General features: G+C 46.3%; 1 protein-coding gene across 1 annotated transcript in view; it reads left to right on the top strand.

The window, feature by feature from the left end:
- The window catches only part of CSMD2 (CUB and Sushi multiple domains 2), a 575,968-nt gene that overhangs the window by 430,510 nt on the left and 127,216 nt on the right, over positions 1-18,242 (top strand). The window contains exon 26 of the mRNA XM_012812368.1: positions 16,182-16,384. Coding sequence (XP_012667822.1) covers positions 16,182-16,384 — 203 coding nt within the window. The remainder of the gene's footprint in view (positions 1-16,181; positions 16,385-18,242) is intronic.

The raw sequence follows: 18,242 nt of genomic DNA, 5'->3' as shown, positions 1-18,242 counted from the left end.
CCTCCTCCTCCCCCTCCTTCTCTCTGCTCCTCTCCCTCCTTCTCTCTCCTCCTCCCCCTCCTTCTCTCTCCTCCTCCCCCTCCTTACTCTCTCTCTCCTCTCCCTCTCCCTCAATTACCCCTACACACACCTCGCTCTTTAATAACCAGCAGCAAAGTCAAGGAAACTCCTAACCATAATTAGACAAACATGAACAGCCCCTTCTGTATTCAAGTCTTTTATTTTATTATTTATTTATTTATTTATTTATTTATTGTTTTTTGCAGTTTTTGGCCAGGGCTGGGTTTGAACCTGCCACCTCCAGCAATATGGGGCCGGGGTCCTACTCCTTGGAGCCACAGGCCCCACCCAAGTCTTTATTTAATTATTATCTTTTTACTGGGCATATCTGTGTAGAACTTTTCATATAAAGGAAACCCTTTTTTTTTTTTTAGCAGTTTTTGGCCTGGACTGGGTTTGGACCCACCACCTCCAGCATAGGAGGCCGGCACCCTACTCCTTTGAGCCACAGGCTCCCCTCTAAAGGAAGCTCATTTATAAAAATTCAAAGTGCAAGCAATAAAGACATTTATAAAGCAGAAATCAAACATTCACCATCTCGCTCTATAATCTTACCCCTCATCCCCATGAAAGCCAACAGTGATATCTGTTTGTTCCACTTACTCTTTTAGCTATCTCCTGTGCCATTATACGCACGCGTGCACGCACACACACACCAAATGCAATCAACAGGCTTCCTAAAACAAGATCATCTCGGTACACGGCTCAGTAATGTGCCTCTGGTTTTTCCATCTAGTTATAGATCATCATCTTACCACGTCAAGATGTGGAGATCTGCCTCATCCCGTGTGATGGGTACCGAGAACCTGCTGTTCACAGCCATCACTGATTTAACTACTCCCCTATTGACAGAGTGAACATTTTTCAGCTGTTCACTCCAATGAATATCCTGATCCATGAGTCTTTGAGCAGTTTTCCATTTATTCCCTCGGGATATATTCTTAGAAGGCCAATTTTGATGCATGAGCTTGAATTTTCCTCTAGATATTATGGCAATTTGCAAGTCCACCAGAAGTCTGTGGGAGGCCTGCTTCCCCATCTATCACTAGACGTTGTCAACACTTTTAGTCTCCACCAGGTTGAGGGACAGAAGGATATTTAGTTGTCTTTGCTGCTTCCAGTCCTTTATATATTTGTCTCTGGGGAAATTTGTCTTTTTTTGTTGAGAATGTTCAATTGGGCTGATTGCTAACCAGTCCGTAATTTGCTCAGCTTTCCTCCAAACCCAAGAGTATTTAAGAATTTTTAAAAGTTACTAAGTGGTTATGTATTTTATAGGGTCTTTTCTATTATTTTTATTTTTTGCAATATTTAGTTTTAGTTAGGTCCCATGCATACTTAAGCACAGGAAAAGAGTAAGAAGATCTATATTTCTTTGACATAAAATGTATTCTGCTTTCTTTCAAACAAGCCGCATTCAGCGTGCGTAATGCTTTCTTTTATTTTTAACTCTTCCTGTCTGTCGTTAGCTGATCTGATTTCCTTGGCTCTGTTTTTCTTCTAGTGATTTGAAAATTCTATAACCTGTTTTGATTCTGCCTTTCTTCTGGCCTTGTGTTTCCGTTAATTCAGTTTTCAACAATAATTATCCTGTTATTTACTCCTTAATTTTGGAAGTCTAGTTTTTGTTTCTGCTTTTATTTCAAGGAAACTACGTTTTTTTGTTTCCAGACTGCTCTTGACAGCCTACTTTTGTTGTTATCAATGTGTTATCGCCTGGCATCTCTCGGAGAACACTACTTGGGCTTTGTTTTACCGTGTTGTCTGCCTCTCCCCGCATCAACTGCATTTTGCAGTCGGACCACTTGGTTTCATTTTTCAGCTGGATTTTTATGTCCCATCAATTTGATTGTTCATTCAGTATCGAGTCAGAACTGAGAGCTGGAGTCTGGCACCCAACCACCTGCCACTGTTATTAGCACTATTGCTCAGGGAGCTCTTTAAGCCCTCTGTGCCTCCGTTCTCTTATTTATAAGATGGTAAGTGAAGAGGATATCAACCATGAGGTTGCAATGAGTGAGTGAACACACGTAAAGCACTTAGAATGTGGTTGGCAAATAATTCCCAAATGAGGACAGACTAGTGGTGGGTAGACAGTTGTCCATTCCACCCAAGCAGGGCATCCCTAAGCACAGCACCTGTATGTTGCCCCTTAAAGGATCTCAAGAGGTGAGTGGGAGCAGGTGCACCCGGTGGAAGGCATGTGAGCTAAACAGCCCAGCCCAGGAGGCTGCTTTCATGGGCACAGACTGGGGAAGGCTTTCAGGTGCCTCTGTCCACCTCGTCACAGCCCTGGCCAAGTACTGGGGAAGACCAGAGGGATCTGTGGCCAAGTGGGATCTTGCTTCACCCCAGCAAGATGGGCAGGGATGGTTCCTTTCCAGGAATGCAGAAGAGGAGCAGTGGGTAGTTGCAGGAAGCTGTAGGCTCATGTGGGGTGCAACCCATGCTGGAAAGTGGGCCCTTCCTGGTGTTCTAGACAAGACCAAGCTGGCAGGAGGACCCTTCTCTGGAACTATTTGGCAGATGTTTCTTCCTAAATGTCAAGAATGGACTCCATCTGGGCCTGGCTCAGCTGCTCCCTCCCTGGAACTCTTGCCTGTACCATCACTACATAGAATGTGGAGGTTTCATCCCCTGTGGGAGGGACTCCTCAGTTTCCAGTGGAAACTTTTTATCATCAATGGACCAGCTTGGATGGAAACTGGAGAAGAAAGGAATGCAAAGTCTTTTGTTCTTGGTCCCGCTCCTCTGCCTGACATTTAACAACTATCTGCAGCACACCAGGTCTAGACCAGTTCTTATTGTCCCGTGTTTTATAATTTTTTTCTAGGAATAAGTTACCTGTGTGAGGTCCCACAGTTCTCCAGTGATGTGTGTTTTTGGTGTGTTCTGTCTAGTTTCACTCGTCGCTCTTTCCAGCCAGCCACTCAGGCCTTGGTCTATGTCCATGTAACAAAATATTCACTGGATCCCTGTTCTGTGCGAGAGACTGGGTGCACCTGGGTGGTAGGAAACATGAAGATCTGGCTAAGGCCAAGCCTTGTCTTCCAGGGGTTCACCTTCTAGTGGGAAGGAAGATCAGGTGCCTCCAAGATGAAGTAGATGTTAGAAACACAAGCCAAGTAACAGAGCTCGGGGATGGAGCAGAGACAGCTCTGGCTGGGGGTGCAGTGGTGACCTTTCCAACGGGGGGCGAGTACAGGGTCTGTGGCTGGAGCTGCATGTCAGGGAGATGGACTTCATGTCTGAAGTCCAAGGCAAGAACTCTGAATGGATTTCTCAGTATAACGAGGAGCCATTGGAACATTTGGAAGACAATAACGATGTTCAGTTCAGTTCAAAAACTTGGAAAATCTACTCAGAGCCAGGCATTCCGCCAGGCACTGAGGGTATAAATATAAATAAGAAGCAGTCTTTTCCCTTGAAGGTCTCCATTATAAAAGAAATTATATCAGTTAGGAATGGAAATAGAAAAACTGACTAAAGCTGGCTGGCTTCAACAGATGGGGGTCCATTTTTCTCCTGGAACAAGAATCTGAAGGTCCCATCCAGACCTGCTGCAGCTGCTCAGGAGGCCATGACCCTCTTCTTGCTCTGCCAACCTGTGGCTTTCATCCTCATGATCACCGAGTCGGCTGCCGTAGCCCCAGGCATCACGTCTGTGTTCCAGTCTAAAAGAAGAGAGAAGAAGAAAGGGCACAGCACTCTCTCCCAGTGAGGGTTTGCGTATTTATCTGGGAAGAACCACCATCCTTAGAGTCATCTTCCTACATCTCATTAGTCAGAACTTGCCACGCCTGGCGGAGGAATGGGAAATCAATTTTGCTTTGCTTTTAGAGTCTCAATAGTAGAGACAAATGAGAGGTTTGGAAGTGGAGTACAGATCATCCACCCTACAGTGTCTGCTACAGACTCTAATATAATGTGATAAATGCTATTGTAGAAGTAGGCACGAAGCACAATAGAAAAGCGTCTGTGAGAAGAGATCATAATTCTAGGTGGCAGTTAGGGGCGGGGTGCACAGAGAGGAAGCATTATTCTAGCTGCACTTTAAGAAGCAGTAGGAGTTCCCCTTCCAGGGTGGAGCTAAGGACTTCTCAGGCAGGTGGAAGAGAGGAAGGTGTGCATGAATGTACTTGCTGCTTCTGGAAGAGCTCGTTGTCTGGGGTGACAGGTGCCTTCAAGAAGGTTCATAGCAGCAATGCAGGGGATGAACTGGCCATGAAACCAGAGAGAAGTCTAGCATAATTGACGTGTCCTGGTCACACTCACAAGAACCAACATGGCTGGAGGTAAAGCTGTAGATGGCTGACCCTGCGGAGGAAAGGAAAGGAGAACGCCCCTTGCAAATATGCTTTCCCTACAGAGATCTGGGACCCCTGAGGCTGGAGACCTTCTTACTCCTGGACACTCTGATTTCTGTTCCTAACACCCACAAAGCTCACAGTTGGCTAATAGCCCTTGTTTGTAAACTGTAGGGATGCTTCTTAATGATTAATGAAAAAGGTAACTGAAAACTCTATTCTTGGATGTTGGTCACCATGCAGCAGGGTTCAGGAGGAGGCGGGGTGGGGGGATAGTTTTGATTAACTAGGACCCCTGCCCAGTGGAGCTTGTCTTCCTAGGAGGATGCTGGGCTAGACAAACATCTGGCTGCGCCTGAAGCCCAGATTCCTCTGCTGCCCTTTCACATCAATCACAGGGCAGCAATGCCCTGCTGTGGTCAGTGTTGCCTCCCTAACCAGCAAGTGGGCAGCTGGCCCAGAGGAGGCAGAAGGCACCTGAAGGGAAGCTCATGTTCATAGATCTTGCCAGGAATCGTGGCCACAGGTTCAGCAGCTTCCAGAAGGTTTGTTTTTGAGCAGTGATAGTGAGTTAAACCTTAAACAGAGAAGGTCTGTGTACTGGCACTGCAAGAGCTGACCTCCTGGAGGAACTGAACAGAGAAGCACACACACCCATAGGGTATTCCTTTGTCAGATTTAAGGTTTCAACACATCGGGGACTGACCAAAAGTAACAAATGTTTTTTTGAAAGAGAGGATGTGGATAGCCTGGTAGGTATAAATGTAGTGCTAGGAATGGTGGTGCTCTCTGGCAATTTTATTTTTTCGTGAAACACCTTTAGAAAAAAGAAACACAAAATACTTGAAATTATCCACGTATAATAGTCCAGGCAAGCTTCACTGGGGAGTTGAATTGGCCAGAATGCATCAACTTGAGTGCCAGTTTACAATCCCAGAAATGAATTCTAACATTAGGAGTAGAATAAACAGTTCAACCAAAGAAATGCACATACCTTGTGGGTTGAACACACTATATAGAACAACACAGATCTCTCCTTCTCCAAAGACATGCAAACAAATAAGCAAAAAATAAATAATTTTGCAGCATGCTGCTTAAAGCATACCATTTATGAAAACAGAACCATTTCCTTAATAAATAGAAAAACATTTTTTGAAAAGACTCTACTGTAATATACCAAAGAAAAAATTTAAATGAGTATAGATATAATATTCTCATTTAAACATAAGCATGTCAAGTAGAAGATGGATGATGAGATGGGGGAGGGGAGCCCCTGAGATAGTGATGGAGGCAAGTGAGGAATGTAAAGAAATGAAATGCACAATAACAAAGTCCATAATAGCAGCATTGGCCATGTGGGAAGTAAAAGCATCAAAATAGTAGATGAGTTAGAGAATCTCCATAAGAGAAAAAGTAGAAAGGTACAGAAGTAACAGAAGAAAAGTAAACAAACATGGAAGACAGAGTCCCAACTAGGCAGCAAAGCTGACCAAGAACAATGAGCAAATGGAGCAGAAGGAATAATGAAACAAAAGGTTATCAAACTCCTCTGAAAAGGGGGTGGGAGAATGGAGTAACTATCACTGAAATATCCTCAGTGAAATAAAAGGATTAATTGCGTTTCCTGGCAAAAAAAGGAATTAGATACAACTTTGATGAAAAATGAAACCACTCCAAGGGATTTCCTATTCTATGAATTAATTCAAGCCTCCAGGGTTCATGTGAGGTAGAAGGGAATCAGGGGAACAGATCATGGTTACAGAAGCTCAGAAGGGCCAGAGACTCTGAGAGTCCACAAATACAGGGCCCAGAGCAGAAAAGTGATCTATTCCAGGCTTCACTGAATGATCAGCAAAGAACCGAGGTCAACTGGGTGAGCAGAGTGCAAGACCCAGATGTTGAGCAAAGGGTCTGCAAAAGGAAAAGGCAGACTGATGTATACAGTACCCCAGAAAGAGGCTCCGAGATGACGGCACACAGGAAGGAAGCCTTCAGCTACTGTTACATGTGGAACAACTACTAACTGACCTGCAGGCAGGGAGAGGGAGATATGAGGAGCCATGAACTGGTGCCCACATGTTAAACATCCACATTGCAAGGCAGAGATACTTGAGTTGGTTAAAAGAAAAAATAATGCTGCTACCCAGAGCAAAACATTAAAAATAAAAGGGTGAGACCAAAGAATACCATGAGAACACACATAAATAAAAAGCAGGGACCACGATACCACTTTTCTTAAAAAAAAAAAAAAAAAAAGAAAAATCAAAAATTAAATAAGGTATTAAAGGGGACAAAGGGAATTCTTTCCTATGATAAAATGCATAGTCCACAGTTGTGCTAACAGTCATGAATCTTTATGCACAGAGTAACCTAATGAGAAATCATAAAGCAAAATCTGCCAGTAAAGCAAGAAATTGGCGATCATTATGGGAGACTTTAACACAACTCTCTTAGTCAAGAAAAAAAAATAAATAGAACAAAAGTGGAATTAGTTTTAGGTGATTTTACCATTTGTTGATTTCTTTCATGCTGGGTGTCAGCTCAGTGCTAAGTGCTTTCTGTGTGATTTCATTTACGGTAATCCTCTTAGTGACACTGCATGGTAGATTGATGTGACTGCCGTGTGACAGAGGGGTAAACAGCCTCTGCGCCGTCACCCCATTAGCTATCGCAGAATCGGTATCTGAACCCAGGTCTTTTGCTCCCCAGCGTTCTTTATTTTATGGAAAACATTTCTCCCAAGGACAGAGAACACATCTGTCCCTTGAAGAATCCCTAGCACATACAGGGAAGGCTCTGGCTAATGACAGGCAGACGCAGAGCCCTCGGTTTCAGGGTGACGAGGAAGAGAAGGCACCTCTTCCAAGGTCACTCAGCCTCTTAGCAGGAAGCGCAAGGCAACAGGCTGAGTCCAGGACACCAGTCACCACCCCAGAACATCAGGCAGCTTCATCAGTGACCCAAAGCCCAGTTTCATTCTTTCACTTTTGAAAATAACCAAAGAATCTTTTTTTTTTCTTTTGAATACCATCTGGTCCCAGAAGAGAAAAGCCTTTTATTTTGCTCTAGACACCAATGCGGGCTTTGGGCTGTCTTCTCGGTTTTTGCTCTTTGGATGGCATGATGCTTTAATTATTATTGTCTGCTATTATGATCACGGTTTAATTGTTGGTTTGCAGCTCGGGTAGCTTAGAGGGGGGTATTTGATAAAACAATTATTATTTTCTTATTGTCCTTTTCAATGTCACTGAGGATAATTTAAGCTGCATTCTCATTTGGGGACAGGAGTGATTTCTGACCCCTTCTCCCGGCAGCAGCTGTGCGTTCCCTTGCTGTTTTCCCCTGATGTAAAGACCTGCCGGCAGGACTCATACCAGTGCAGGGTCCACTGTGCTCTTGCAGCGGTGAACAGTAGACTGGGCGCATCCAAAGCCCTTTTGTATTCTGGGGCCCCGACAGAGGCAAGTGAGATCAACATGTCAAGATGCCACGATTGTTTACCTTTTCTCGTCTCTGCAAGGCTTTCCATGTGCACCACCTATACGCTGAGAGGTGGGAATTATCCAAAAACCCACCAATGTGTCCAAGCTTCCCTCAGACTGAGAGAACGGAGGTCACTAATCTCAGAAGTGAGTTTTGCCTGTGGGCAGCACTCAGAAGGGGTAGGCTCTTGCTGCAAGAATCCGGTACTCTCCTAGCCTCTTGGATGTGAGCTCTGATAGAAAAATCTACTGTTGCTGAAGCTCAGTGTCATGAACCTGACATTGGCCTTGCCTGGTACAGCCTCAGTGGTGGGCTGGGTAGAAGAGGTGAGGGAACAAAGCCCAGGCAGGGAAACCCTTAGCTGGGGACCTGCTCAAAGGGGCGGGGGTGGTATGGTGGAATGTGGAACTCTGGAAACACCATGAGGAAAAGGCTCATAGAGATCTGACTTGAATAGGGACATCCCACAGCTCAGGCATCCCTGCAGTTGTACCAGGCTTCAGCCAGCTGTGAAGTCCAGACCCAGATCCAGCAGAGCAAGCAGAGTCAGGGCAGCCCTGCAGGGCGGGAGGAGGCCCAGGGGCCCAGTGGGCCCTGTTACCTGAGCTGGCCCACTTGCTGGGGTTGGACTGCAGGTTATCGTATGCTCAGGATGCAACCCGGGAAACCAGACTAAGGAGACCACTGAGGCTGACACAAGACCCCCCCCCCTTCTTTGGAAGCCTCCTCCATCACTGCCCTTGGCCCTGCTCCAGCCCCATGGAAGCTGGTCTCACTAGGGTCACAGAGACTGTGCCTTCCTCGCTTCTCTGCAGTGTGGACGTTATCCACCATCTGGGCCACCCCTCTAGGTCTCACCCAGCTGCACCCTATCCTTTGCCCTCCTGAAGAGCTTGTTGTTTCTTGGATGGACGCTCTCTGTCCCATCTACGTCTTTGCACACCCTCTTTTCCTTCATTCTCTATTCTCACACTCCACCTCTGTCATCTGTGCCCATCCTGTTCATCTTTCAGGACTTAGCTCAGTCACTACCTCCTCCTGGAGGCCTGGTGTCATCCCCTCGGCCCAAGTGAGGGACCCTCTCTGCACATGTGTTTACTGTGGTACGCATCACACCGTGTTTAGAGCAGAAGGATGTCATATTCCTATCTGCATCACTAGCGCCCAGTGTGCTGTGGTACCTACCATTTATTGATTGAATGTGTGACCATCAGTACCAGTATAGGCTTAGAGAACCTAGAAGGCTAGATTTAGAGAATGTGAGACCACAGCTGCAATGTCCCCAGTTTCTCCTGGGTTTAGACTCACCAGCTGGCTGTGGCCCAAGTTCTATGTGACTAGATCCTAGCTCTTTGGTATTGACAGAGCACCAAGATACAGCTATAAGATCCATGGGCTAGATGTGGGTAGTAAAGAGAGATGTCAGAACTTCCAGAGAAGTAGCTAGTCTCCTCCTTGGTACATAGGATTTGTTTAAGTTGCCTTTTCCAAAGTGGTGCATAGTTGGCAAAGACAATGGGTAAGTTTGGCTGAACTATGGGAGTCTCCAGAAGCCGGTGAGCCATTCATCCATTCATCAATCCAATCAAACAACATTCACCTAGTGGTGAGGGTGGTCAGGTCAGTGCCAGGTTCCAGAGATATCGAAGTGAAGGAGCTCAGCAAGACAGGTGGGCCAGTGGGTGATTCTGATATACCAGGGACAGAGACGGGGAGCATCTCAGCAGACTGAGTGTGGGGAGGACATGGAGAAGCCTGTGGAAAAGTTTCTCTCCAGATGTTGGGCATCTGCCAGCACACATCAGTCAGGTGTCTATGAGTCAACTAGGGCTGCCGGGACAATCCAACTGGCTTAAAAGAACAGGAATGTGTTTTCCACAGTTCTAGAGGTTAGATGTTACAAATCGAGGTGTCAGTAGGTCCATATCCCCTCTGAAGTCTCTAGGGAAGAATCTGTTTCCTATCTCTCTCCTGGCATCTGGTGGGGGCCAAGCAATCCTTGGCTTGTAGATGCATCACTCCAGACTCCATCTCCATCTTCATAGGATCTTCTTCCCTGTGTCTCCTCTGTGTCTCTGTATCCAACTCTCCCTCTCTTTTCTCTTACAAAGATGCCAGTCAGTGCATTTAGGACCCACCCTCATTTAGTGTGACCTCACTGTCACAACGTAATTACTCCTGATCCTAGTTCCAAACAAGATCACAAGTGCCAGGAGTTAGGGCTCGAGTATATCTTTGGAGGGAGGCAGAATTCAACCCAAAACAGGTGTTATGGGGACTCAAGGATCCCTTCCAAGCAGAAAGAAGGCCCACAAGCAAGAGAATGAGAAGGAAGCAGGTGGAGAGAGAAGAGAATGGGGGAAGGCAGCCAGGGCTGGTCTGAGGGCCATGGTGTGTGCCCCCAGGAGTCTGACTTCATTCCATGGAGAAGAGGGGCCCAGGAAGACCTTGCTGGCCCTGGTGGTGGGAGAGGTGGGTTGGGGGATAGGAGGGGAACTAGACACCAGAGGGCTGGTTACTTTTCCTACCTCTTTGTACGCTGTTCCCCTCTTTCCATCCTCTTCCTCACCCTCAATTTCTTCATGCTTTGCTTTTCTTTCTTCAGAACTGCTCCAAAGACACTTCCTCCTTGAAGCTCTCCTGCCTCTTTATTAAAAGAAGAAGGTGGTGTAAAGGAAAGGCCCTTGGTCACAGGCAGACACGGTTCCAAAGCTGACTCTGACCCTTGCTAGGCATTTCACCAGCTCGAGTTGCTTCCCTAACCCCTTGGAACTTCGGTTCCGCCCATAGCAAAAATGGCGGAAACAGAATCTAAACTGCAGGCTTTCATGAGACCACGAGGCAATAAATGTAGCCATTAGGACATAGGAGATTTTCTGCAAGTGTTTAGTCTTTGTCTCCGGTTATTTGATAGCACTGTATTTGTCACTCTTTAGCCCCTATTGCACATATTATTAAATTTTGTGTCTCCTCCAAAAAGCAGCAGCATCCTTCAGGGCAAACACAGAGCCTCAAACATTTCCGCAGAGCCTGACACACAGCACACTACCTCCCTCTTCCCCAGAGACGGGCTGTTTCATGTCTGTGACCCAAAGAAAACACACACATACACAGGGTCAAGCAAGGCATCTGTGGGAAGGAAGATCATTCCACTTCTTCCCTTCACTTCAGTACCTCCCACCTGGGGACGCAATGGCGGCGGGGACCTCAAACTGTTTTTGCTATACAAAAGCCAAAAAGACTCAACGTTCACCAGCAGGGGAGCTGCTTGGACAAACCCACATGTCTGTTTTGGCCTGGAATTATCTCTATTGATCAGAACCTCTAGTTAACACTTAATAGACTTTGATTTCTAAAAGAGGAGAAGAGTATTCAGTAAGAGGCATAATAAATGTGCTCAGTTTGGCAAAACTGAGTCTTTCCCAGCTGCTGTCAAGGGTTTATAATAAAAGGGGTCACCAGCCCCCTGGAACAGCCCCCTAGCTAACTTCCTGCATCTGCTGGAACCCTTGCCAATTTGGTCTCACCCGGGCAACAAGAGTGATCTTAAAATGGAAATCAGAGACTGTCAGGCCTCAGCTTTACATCTTTGAATGACTCCTCTCTGCTCATAGAGTCAAATCCAGGCTTCTTCCCAGCTGCCTTGGCCTATGCCTGCCTCCCTGGCCCAGCTTCCACCCTGGGGGCTTTCACATGCCCCAGGCCAGTTCCCTTTGGGGCCTTTGCACTTTGCTACCCTTTGTGCACAGAAAGCTTCCCGCCTGCTCTCCACACAGCCACCTCTCTCTGAGCCTGTCCTCTTGCTTAAATGCCACCTTCTCAGAGAGGTCTTCCCTAGCCACTCCATCCAAAGTGGGTGGCTCTGCCTCAGCACTCTATTTTCTTCCCCATCTCCAGAAGCTCCTGAAAGGTGGCACCCTGTCTGTCATCGTCACAGCACCCAGCACAGAGGAGGGTTTAAATAGATGAACACGCTATAAGAGGTTTGGAACCCCAGCCTCCTTCCTTCCCCTCGGTTGCCAAGTTGTATTGTTTCTGCACACAGAGGACCCAGCTCCTCCCTCCCCTTCCCTGCACTCTTCCCCACAAGGTCAATGCCAACCAAGCCTTTGACTCTGATCATCAGATCAGCTAAGCCGAATGCAATGAACTGCCGTTTTTAATCCATGGTCTTAAATACCAGCCCTTGATCTTTGGCATGATTCACATGTAGACTACTGGTTATTGATAGAGCCCCTGCTGTCCTGCCTGGCACAGCCATAGCATATTCCTCCCCACAATGCGGGCAGCATCGTCAGGGGAAGGAGTGGAAAGAAGCACTGAGGCCTGACCTGTATGGTTATTACATAACAGTAATTCTGGCTCACTCTCCAACCAGCCCTTGACCTGGGACAAACTTCTTACCCTCTCAGAGCCTCAGTATTCTAATTTTTTAAAGCTGAGATGGACGCTCCCTACACAATACAGGTGCCTTCATGGACTCAGTGGGGTAAGGTGGGGGTGCTTATGTGCAGTGGTTGTTATAGAAACATGTTTTCTTTCATTTCTACTTAATCTCCACATTCTGGCTTTTCTCAACTTCCCGCCAGATGGGGATTTCATTCATTCATTCATTCATTCAACGACTCATTCACTCAATCGTTCACCTCAGGGACCTCAAATGGTCTCTACCTAGAAGAGGATAAAGCCCAAACTCCTGTGGCTAATTCAGAAGCCCTCAACCTCTTCTCTCTCTCTCTGCTCAGCTCTATTCTCTGTGACATACTGATACCACCTGAACTCAAGTATGCAGCTGCCTTTCTTCCCAGACACCTTCATCTCCTCTCTGCCCTGGGTCTTATATTATTAAATCCAAAGGAAACACACATCTTTCCATGCCACCCAAACTTCAAGTCTCTTTTCCTCCCTCCTGACAAGTGCAGGCTTTGCATTCAACCTTCCTTTTCTGAGAGCACACGCAGAACATCAGCCTCAAGCTTGGTCCCCTCCTGTGCTTAGCTACCAATTTCACAGTACATCAAACGACAGAGAAAGCAGAGAGGGAAGGGGCAGCTGGGCACAGTAGTGAGTATGCCCACAGCTCACACAGCTCCTGGTATTGAGGAATCCCACCTCTGTCTACAAAAGGCTCTACCTAGGAAACCCGAGACATTCACCAGGCTCCTCCTAGTAATAATTGGGACCTGAAAATGAGAAACAGACACACATACAAATGTATATATTCAACAATAAAAAATGAACTGAAATTAAATCTATCTCACAATGGAAACCAAACCCATAAACCTATAGACTGCAAAGAATGAATTTAACAAGAACAGTGCAAAAGAGGAAAACCCTAACAAAGGGAAAAACCATAAAACCTTGCCAAAGTACATAAACTAAGTTAAGATATCTGCAGTGTCCCTGGCTGGCTAGGGAAAATTAAAGGCGTCAATTGTCCCCAAATTAATCAATAAATGTGTGCAATTCCAATTAAAACCTTCATAGGATTTTTTTTGGGGGGGTCCTTAATCACTGTAAGGTGCATCTGAAATAGTAAATTGCAGAAATTAGTTAAGAAATGTTGAGGAAACACTATGAAAGAGTACTTGTCCCATAAGGATATTAAAATCTGAGACTATGGAAGCTTCACTAAGCTGAGTGGCCATGTTCCTTGTACCTCAAGTAGAGTCCAGGGTAGGCAAATGAGGGAGCCCTGGAACTGGGAAGAAAGTCCAGAAACAGATCACAAGCAAGAGGACATTTCAACCCAGTGGGGAGGATGATTTAGTTATGAGCTTATCTTCATGTCACAGGTATTCACTAGCACCACCCACAGTCAGGCACATCGTAGGCACTGGGGCTGTAACCATAAGACCTGCTCTTGCACTCATGAAAATTTTGTTTTAGTTAGGGAGAGGAAGAGTAAACAAATACACATACTAAGTGTAAACCGATAAACGGTAACAAGAGAGCAAGCAGACATAGAAGGTGTGGAACAATTGAGTGTCCCTTTGGAAAAATAATGAACTTAACTATCTTGATAAATGAAATGATACGATTCATATGAAAGTGTGGGTGATTGTATATTGGTTTCATAATAGTACTGAGTACGCTGGATACTTTTTCTTCCATTCTTGAGATAAAACACAACTATAGCCCAGAATGAAGGAGGGAAGAGGAAAGTCAGGGGAGGGGAGAGGGGTGGCCAGGTGGAGGGAGGGTAATGGGTGGGACCTCACCTACTGTGCATATTGCAAAGGTACATGTCAAATTTATTAAGAGTAGAGTCTAAATGTCTTAACACAATTAAGTAAGTGAGGTGAAGGCTATGTTAACCAGTTTGCTGTAAGCATTCCAAATTGTATATAAAATCAGCACATTGTACCCCATAAATGCAGTAATGTACACAGTTATTATTTAATTTTAAAAAAGAAAAAAATTAAATGATACAAATTTTGGAGAAATAGTAAAAGTTTTGGGCAGTACCTGTGGCTCAAAGGGGTAGGGCACCAGCCCCATATACCGGAGGTGGCGTGTTCAAACCCAGCTCCGGCCAAAAAAAATTATTAAAAGTTTTGTTTTTCAATCATTTTGCGTGTGAAATTTTGGCGAAACATAATCTGATACCTAGTATCCTGGAATGAAAGGATTAACATATATGGTTACATAAAAAATGAATGATTTTTATACCAAAAATAGACACCATACACAAAACTTAAAGAGAAGAAAAGTCACCATTACCAGACACTAGGAGAAAATATTAGCAACAAATATGTCATATAAAAGAGAAAACAAAATATATAAAGACAAATAAGTCATAATGTATAATTAAATAGAATTTTAAAAGACCAGTAACGCCAACTAACACGGATAAAGGGTATGCGGAGATGAAAATGCCCAAGAAATATAGGTGAAAATACCCACCTGTACTAAATTGTATAAACTCACAATGCCAGTGAGATTTCATTTTGGTGTAGCAGATGGGGGAGTATTCTAGTATAGAATAATACAGCATAATATCTGACGTTGGTGAGTTGAAGTTTGGAGAGGATAGTACTATTAATACTGTTTAGTGGAAACATAAATTGGTAAAACCACTTGAGAGGATAATTTAGCATTATTTATTTAAAATTTTTAAACAGATACCCTTATTCCCCCTAAAATTATTCCTGCAAGTGAACCGAAACTTTAACTGAAATGGGCAAAGCGGCATAAAGATGGAAATGTTCCTTGCCGTTTTATATAAAATAGTGAACTATAATAACGTCCATTATTTGGTATTAAGTGAAGAAAGTTGCATGAAGCTGTGTAAAATGTAGTCTCATATTGAGGGAATAATATATATGGGTGTGTGAATCTATTATATATACGATTTGGGAGAGACTTTTAAAAATTCAGTACATCTGTATATTGTTCGCCTTTCTCTGCCTCGAGCATGTCTTATTTTTAAAATTTAAGAAGCTATTTTTAAAAAGAGATAGTGATAAAGGAACTGGCTCCTAGAACAGAAAAAAAGACATCAGTGGAAAAAGTGGTGAAACCCAAATAAAGTCTGGAGTTTGGTTCGTAGTAGCACGCCAACGTCCATGTCTTGGCTGTGACGAAATGTGTAATACCAGGGAAATGTAAGACGTTAGCAATGCAGAAATGGTGAACCAGGGTCTCTGGGAATTCTCCGCATTGTCTTCGCAACTTTTCTGTTAATCAAAAAGTATTCCACAGTAGAAAAACTGAAAAACAGTGAGAGAGTCACGCAGGCTTGGAGCCAAGGCATTTTTGGCTGCCAGAACCTTTGGTCCCTGCAGAATTCAGGTCACTGCTGAGCGGTCTTGCTCTGAGAGCTCTATCTGTGGCCTGCAGGCCTCCCACACAGGAGACCCCTGCCTGGCTTCCCGAGGGTGGCAGGGATTATAGGGTTTCTCTTTATGGGAAACTGAGGTACAATCTCACTTCTGCCACCGCTGCGGCTGGGCTGGCTTCTCGGAGACTCCGCAGATCCCCCTGCCCTCCAGCCCCACTGGTGTTTCTATTTATATTCTTTGCCCAACCCAGACCCAGCCGCTTCCAATCTGTAATGGTCAGGATATGGCGCTTAGAAGTGAGGCTGCCTAGGGTTGAGGAGAGGGGTGTGGTCTGACGGCAACGCAGAGCTTGCAATGATAAACGACATGCACAAAATCCATGTCCCCTTGCCCTGTCCCGATTGCTAGGGTCCCTGGGAGGAAGGAGCTGGCCAGTTAGGATCCTAGAGAAGCTTCCAGATCCTGCCTTCTCTAGCCTTCTCCAAGACGGGCAGCCCCTGGGGGAAAAGGCTGAGCCCGGGGTGACCTCTGCCTCTTCTCCACGCAGGCTCCACTTCCTGGTGTTCGACACGGAGGAGGTCCACGACGTGCTGCGCATCTGGGACGGGCCGGTGGAGAGCGGGGTCCTGCTGAAGGAGCTGAGCGGCCCGGTCCTGCCCAAGGACCTGCACAGCACCTTCAACTCGGTGGTTCTGCAGTTCAGCACCGACTTCTTCACCAGCAAGCAGGGCTTTGCCGTCCAGTTCTCAGGTCTGTGGCCCCCTTGGCCAGCCCCGCCCCGTTGGTTCCGCCCTGCCCGTGACTCCCGCCTCGCTGGTCCCTCCTTTCCTCCAGGCCTCCCCCCATGTAAAGATACTTACAGTGCATGTGCCACATGCCTGATACATGGTTAGCTTTTACTTGTTCAAATAGCCATGCTGAGCTGAGTGTGGCGGGGAAGACAGGCGGGTTAATAGACACCAGCGTGCAAATTGGTGAGTATCCGGATGGAGAAATACGGGCAGTCACAGTCAGCTCGGAGCAGCGAGTAAGTCATTCTAGGAAGGATGGATGTCCAGGTTCAGTCCTGAAGGATGAGTGGAAGTCACTCAAAAAAAGGATGTATTTGACAGAGGGAATAGTGATCTGTGACGCAGAAAGGTACCTCTGAGTTGGGCTTTGCAGGTTTCGTGCACCCCTATTACATAGAAAAGACAGAGAGGGGCATCTGAGATGCAAAACCCACGTGAACGGGTGCAGAGTGGGAATAGGGGTGCCAGAAGTGGAGGGTTGCCCCTTGTGGCTGAGTCACAGGGAGCAGCGAGGGATGCGGCGATACCCGTGGACAATGTGTGAGGCATGTTTGCGAACGAGTTGATAGGATGTGCCACATGCTTGGGTTCTCGCTTTCGGGCAGGTCTCCGTAAGGACTGGAAGCCACACATGAGTAATCTAAACTCAAGTAATTATGTGCTGCAAGAGCCAGTGGTGGGGGAGTGTGGCGAGGAGCTGCCCAGAGTGGTGCTCAAGCATCCATTCCCAGTCTTGGATAATGTATGTGGCTGATCCTCCCCTCCCTGGCCTGCATCACCTCTTCTCCTCGAAAGTGCCTCTCCCTTCACTCCTCCCCCTGAGCAGGTGCCTCTGACTCGGTCTCTGCTTGTGTTTATTATACAGCAGCTGTCTGCATTACCATCTCCTTACTCCACGGAGGGGGAGTTTCCATGGTGATTCCGGAGCTGGTCTGTGTGGCACCTCTGCCACGGCTTTGCCCTCACACTGTCTCCTGGTTGGTGTAGCTGCTGAGGATGGTGGGGCAGGCTTGCCCCTGGCGCTGCTGAGGTTGTTCCAGGGTTGCAGATCCCACTTCTAGCTCTTTTATGCATCTGTCTTCTCGGCAGAGATGAGCGTTTAGCAGCGTGGGGAGCAGACGAGGGTCTCCAGGATCACATGCATTTATACTTATTAACTTGTCCATTTAACACTCGTTCAAGCTTCCAGCCTAGCATTTCTAGCCTGCTCCCAGGAGTTCCCTGGAATATTAATTAGCGTTGCAAGAAAAAGAAGTTGGCATCATGAAGTAGTGTCAGGAAGGAGCTCTGCCTGAGACGGTCTGTAGTGTGGGACGCCGGGAGACGATGGCTGTGCTGATGCAGATAAACTCACAGGGTGTCAGCCAGGTCACCATCTCCAAACACATTTGATCATGGATGACTTTTCTTAAGGCCATCTCAAGAGACTAGCATTTCGCAGAGCAAACTTTGGAAGTTGCTGGGATAAGCACTGGAAGGTTCTCCCAGCAGTAAAGAAGGGAGAATGCTGAAGAGACTGCTCAGTCCACTCTCTGGGGAAAGGCATATTATGAATAATTAAAGCCAGACATAGATTTTCTCCAGCTAAGGGTATGGCTTTAAAAAACAAGAAAGCCCATACTTGTACTGACAGATTCCCCTAACGGTTTGCATTATCCGGCCCCCACTGCATCCTCAGTGCAGCCGCGTGGGACGGAGTCTCTGGGTGCTGCCCTGTGCTGTGCTCAGGCTGCTTTTTCAGGCCTTGTCCAGCTCACAGAAGCCCTATTCAGCCTCCAGGATCCATCTCAGGGGCCCTGCCTTCCATCTCCCATTCA

This window comes from Otolemur garnettii, unplaced genomic scaffold (genome assembly GCF_000181295.1).
Source record: "Otolemur garnettii isolate 467f Iridium unplaced genomic scaffold, OtoGar3 scaffold00204, whole genome shotgun sequence".
Lineage (NCBI taxonomy): Eukaryota > Metazoa > Chordata > Mammalia > Primates > Galagidae > Otolemur > Otolemur garnettii.
The sequence above is the reverse complement of the archived record's forward strand: the minus strand, read 5'-3'. Positions and strand labels throughout refer to the sequence as shown.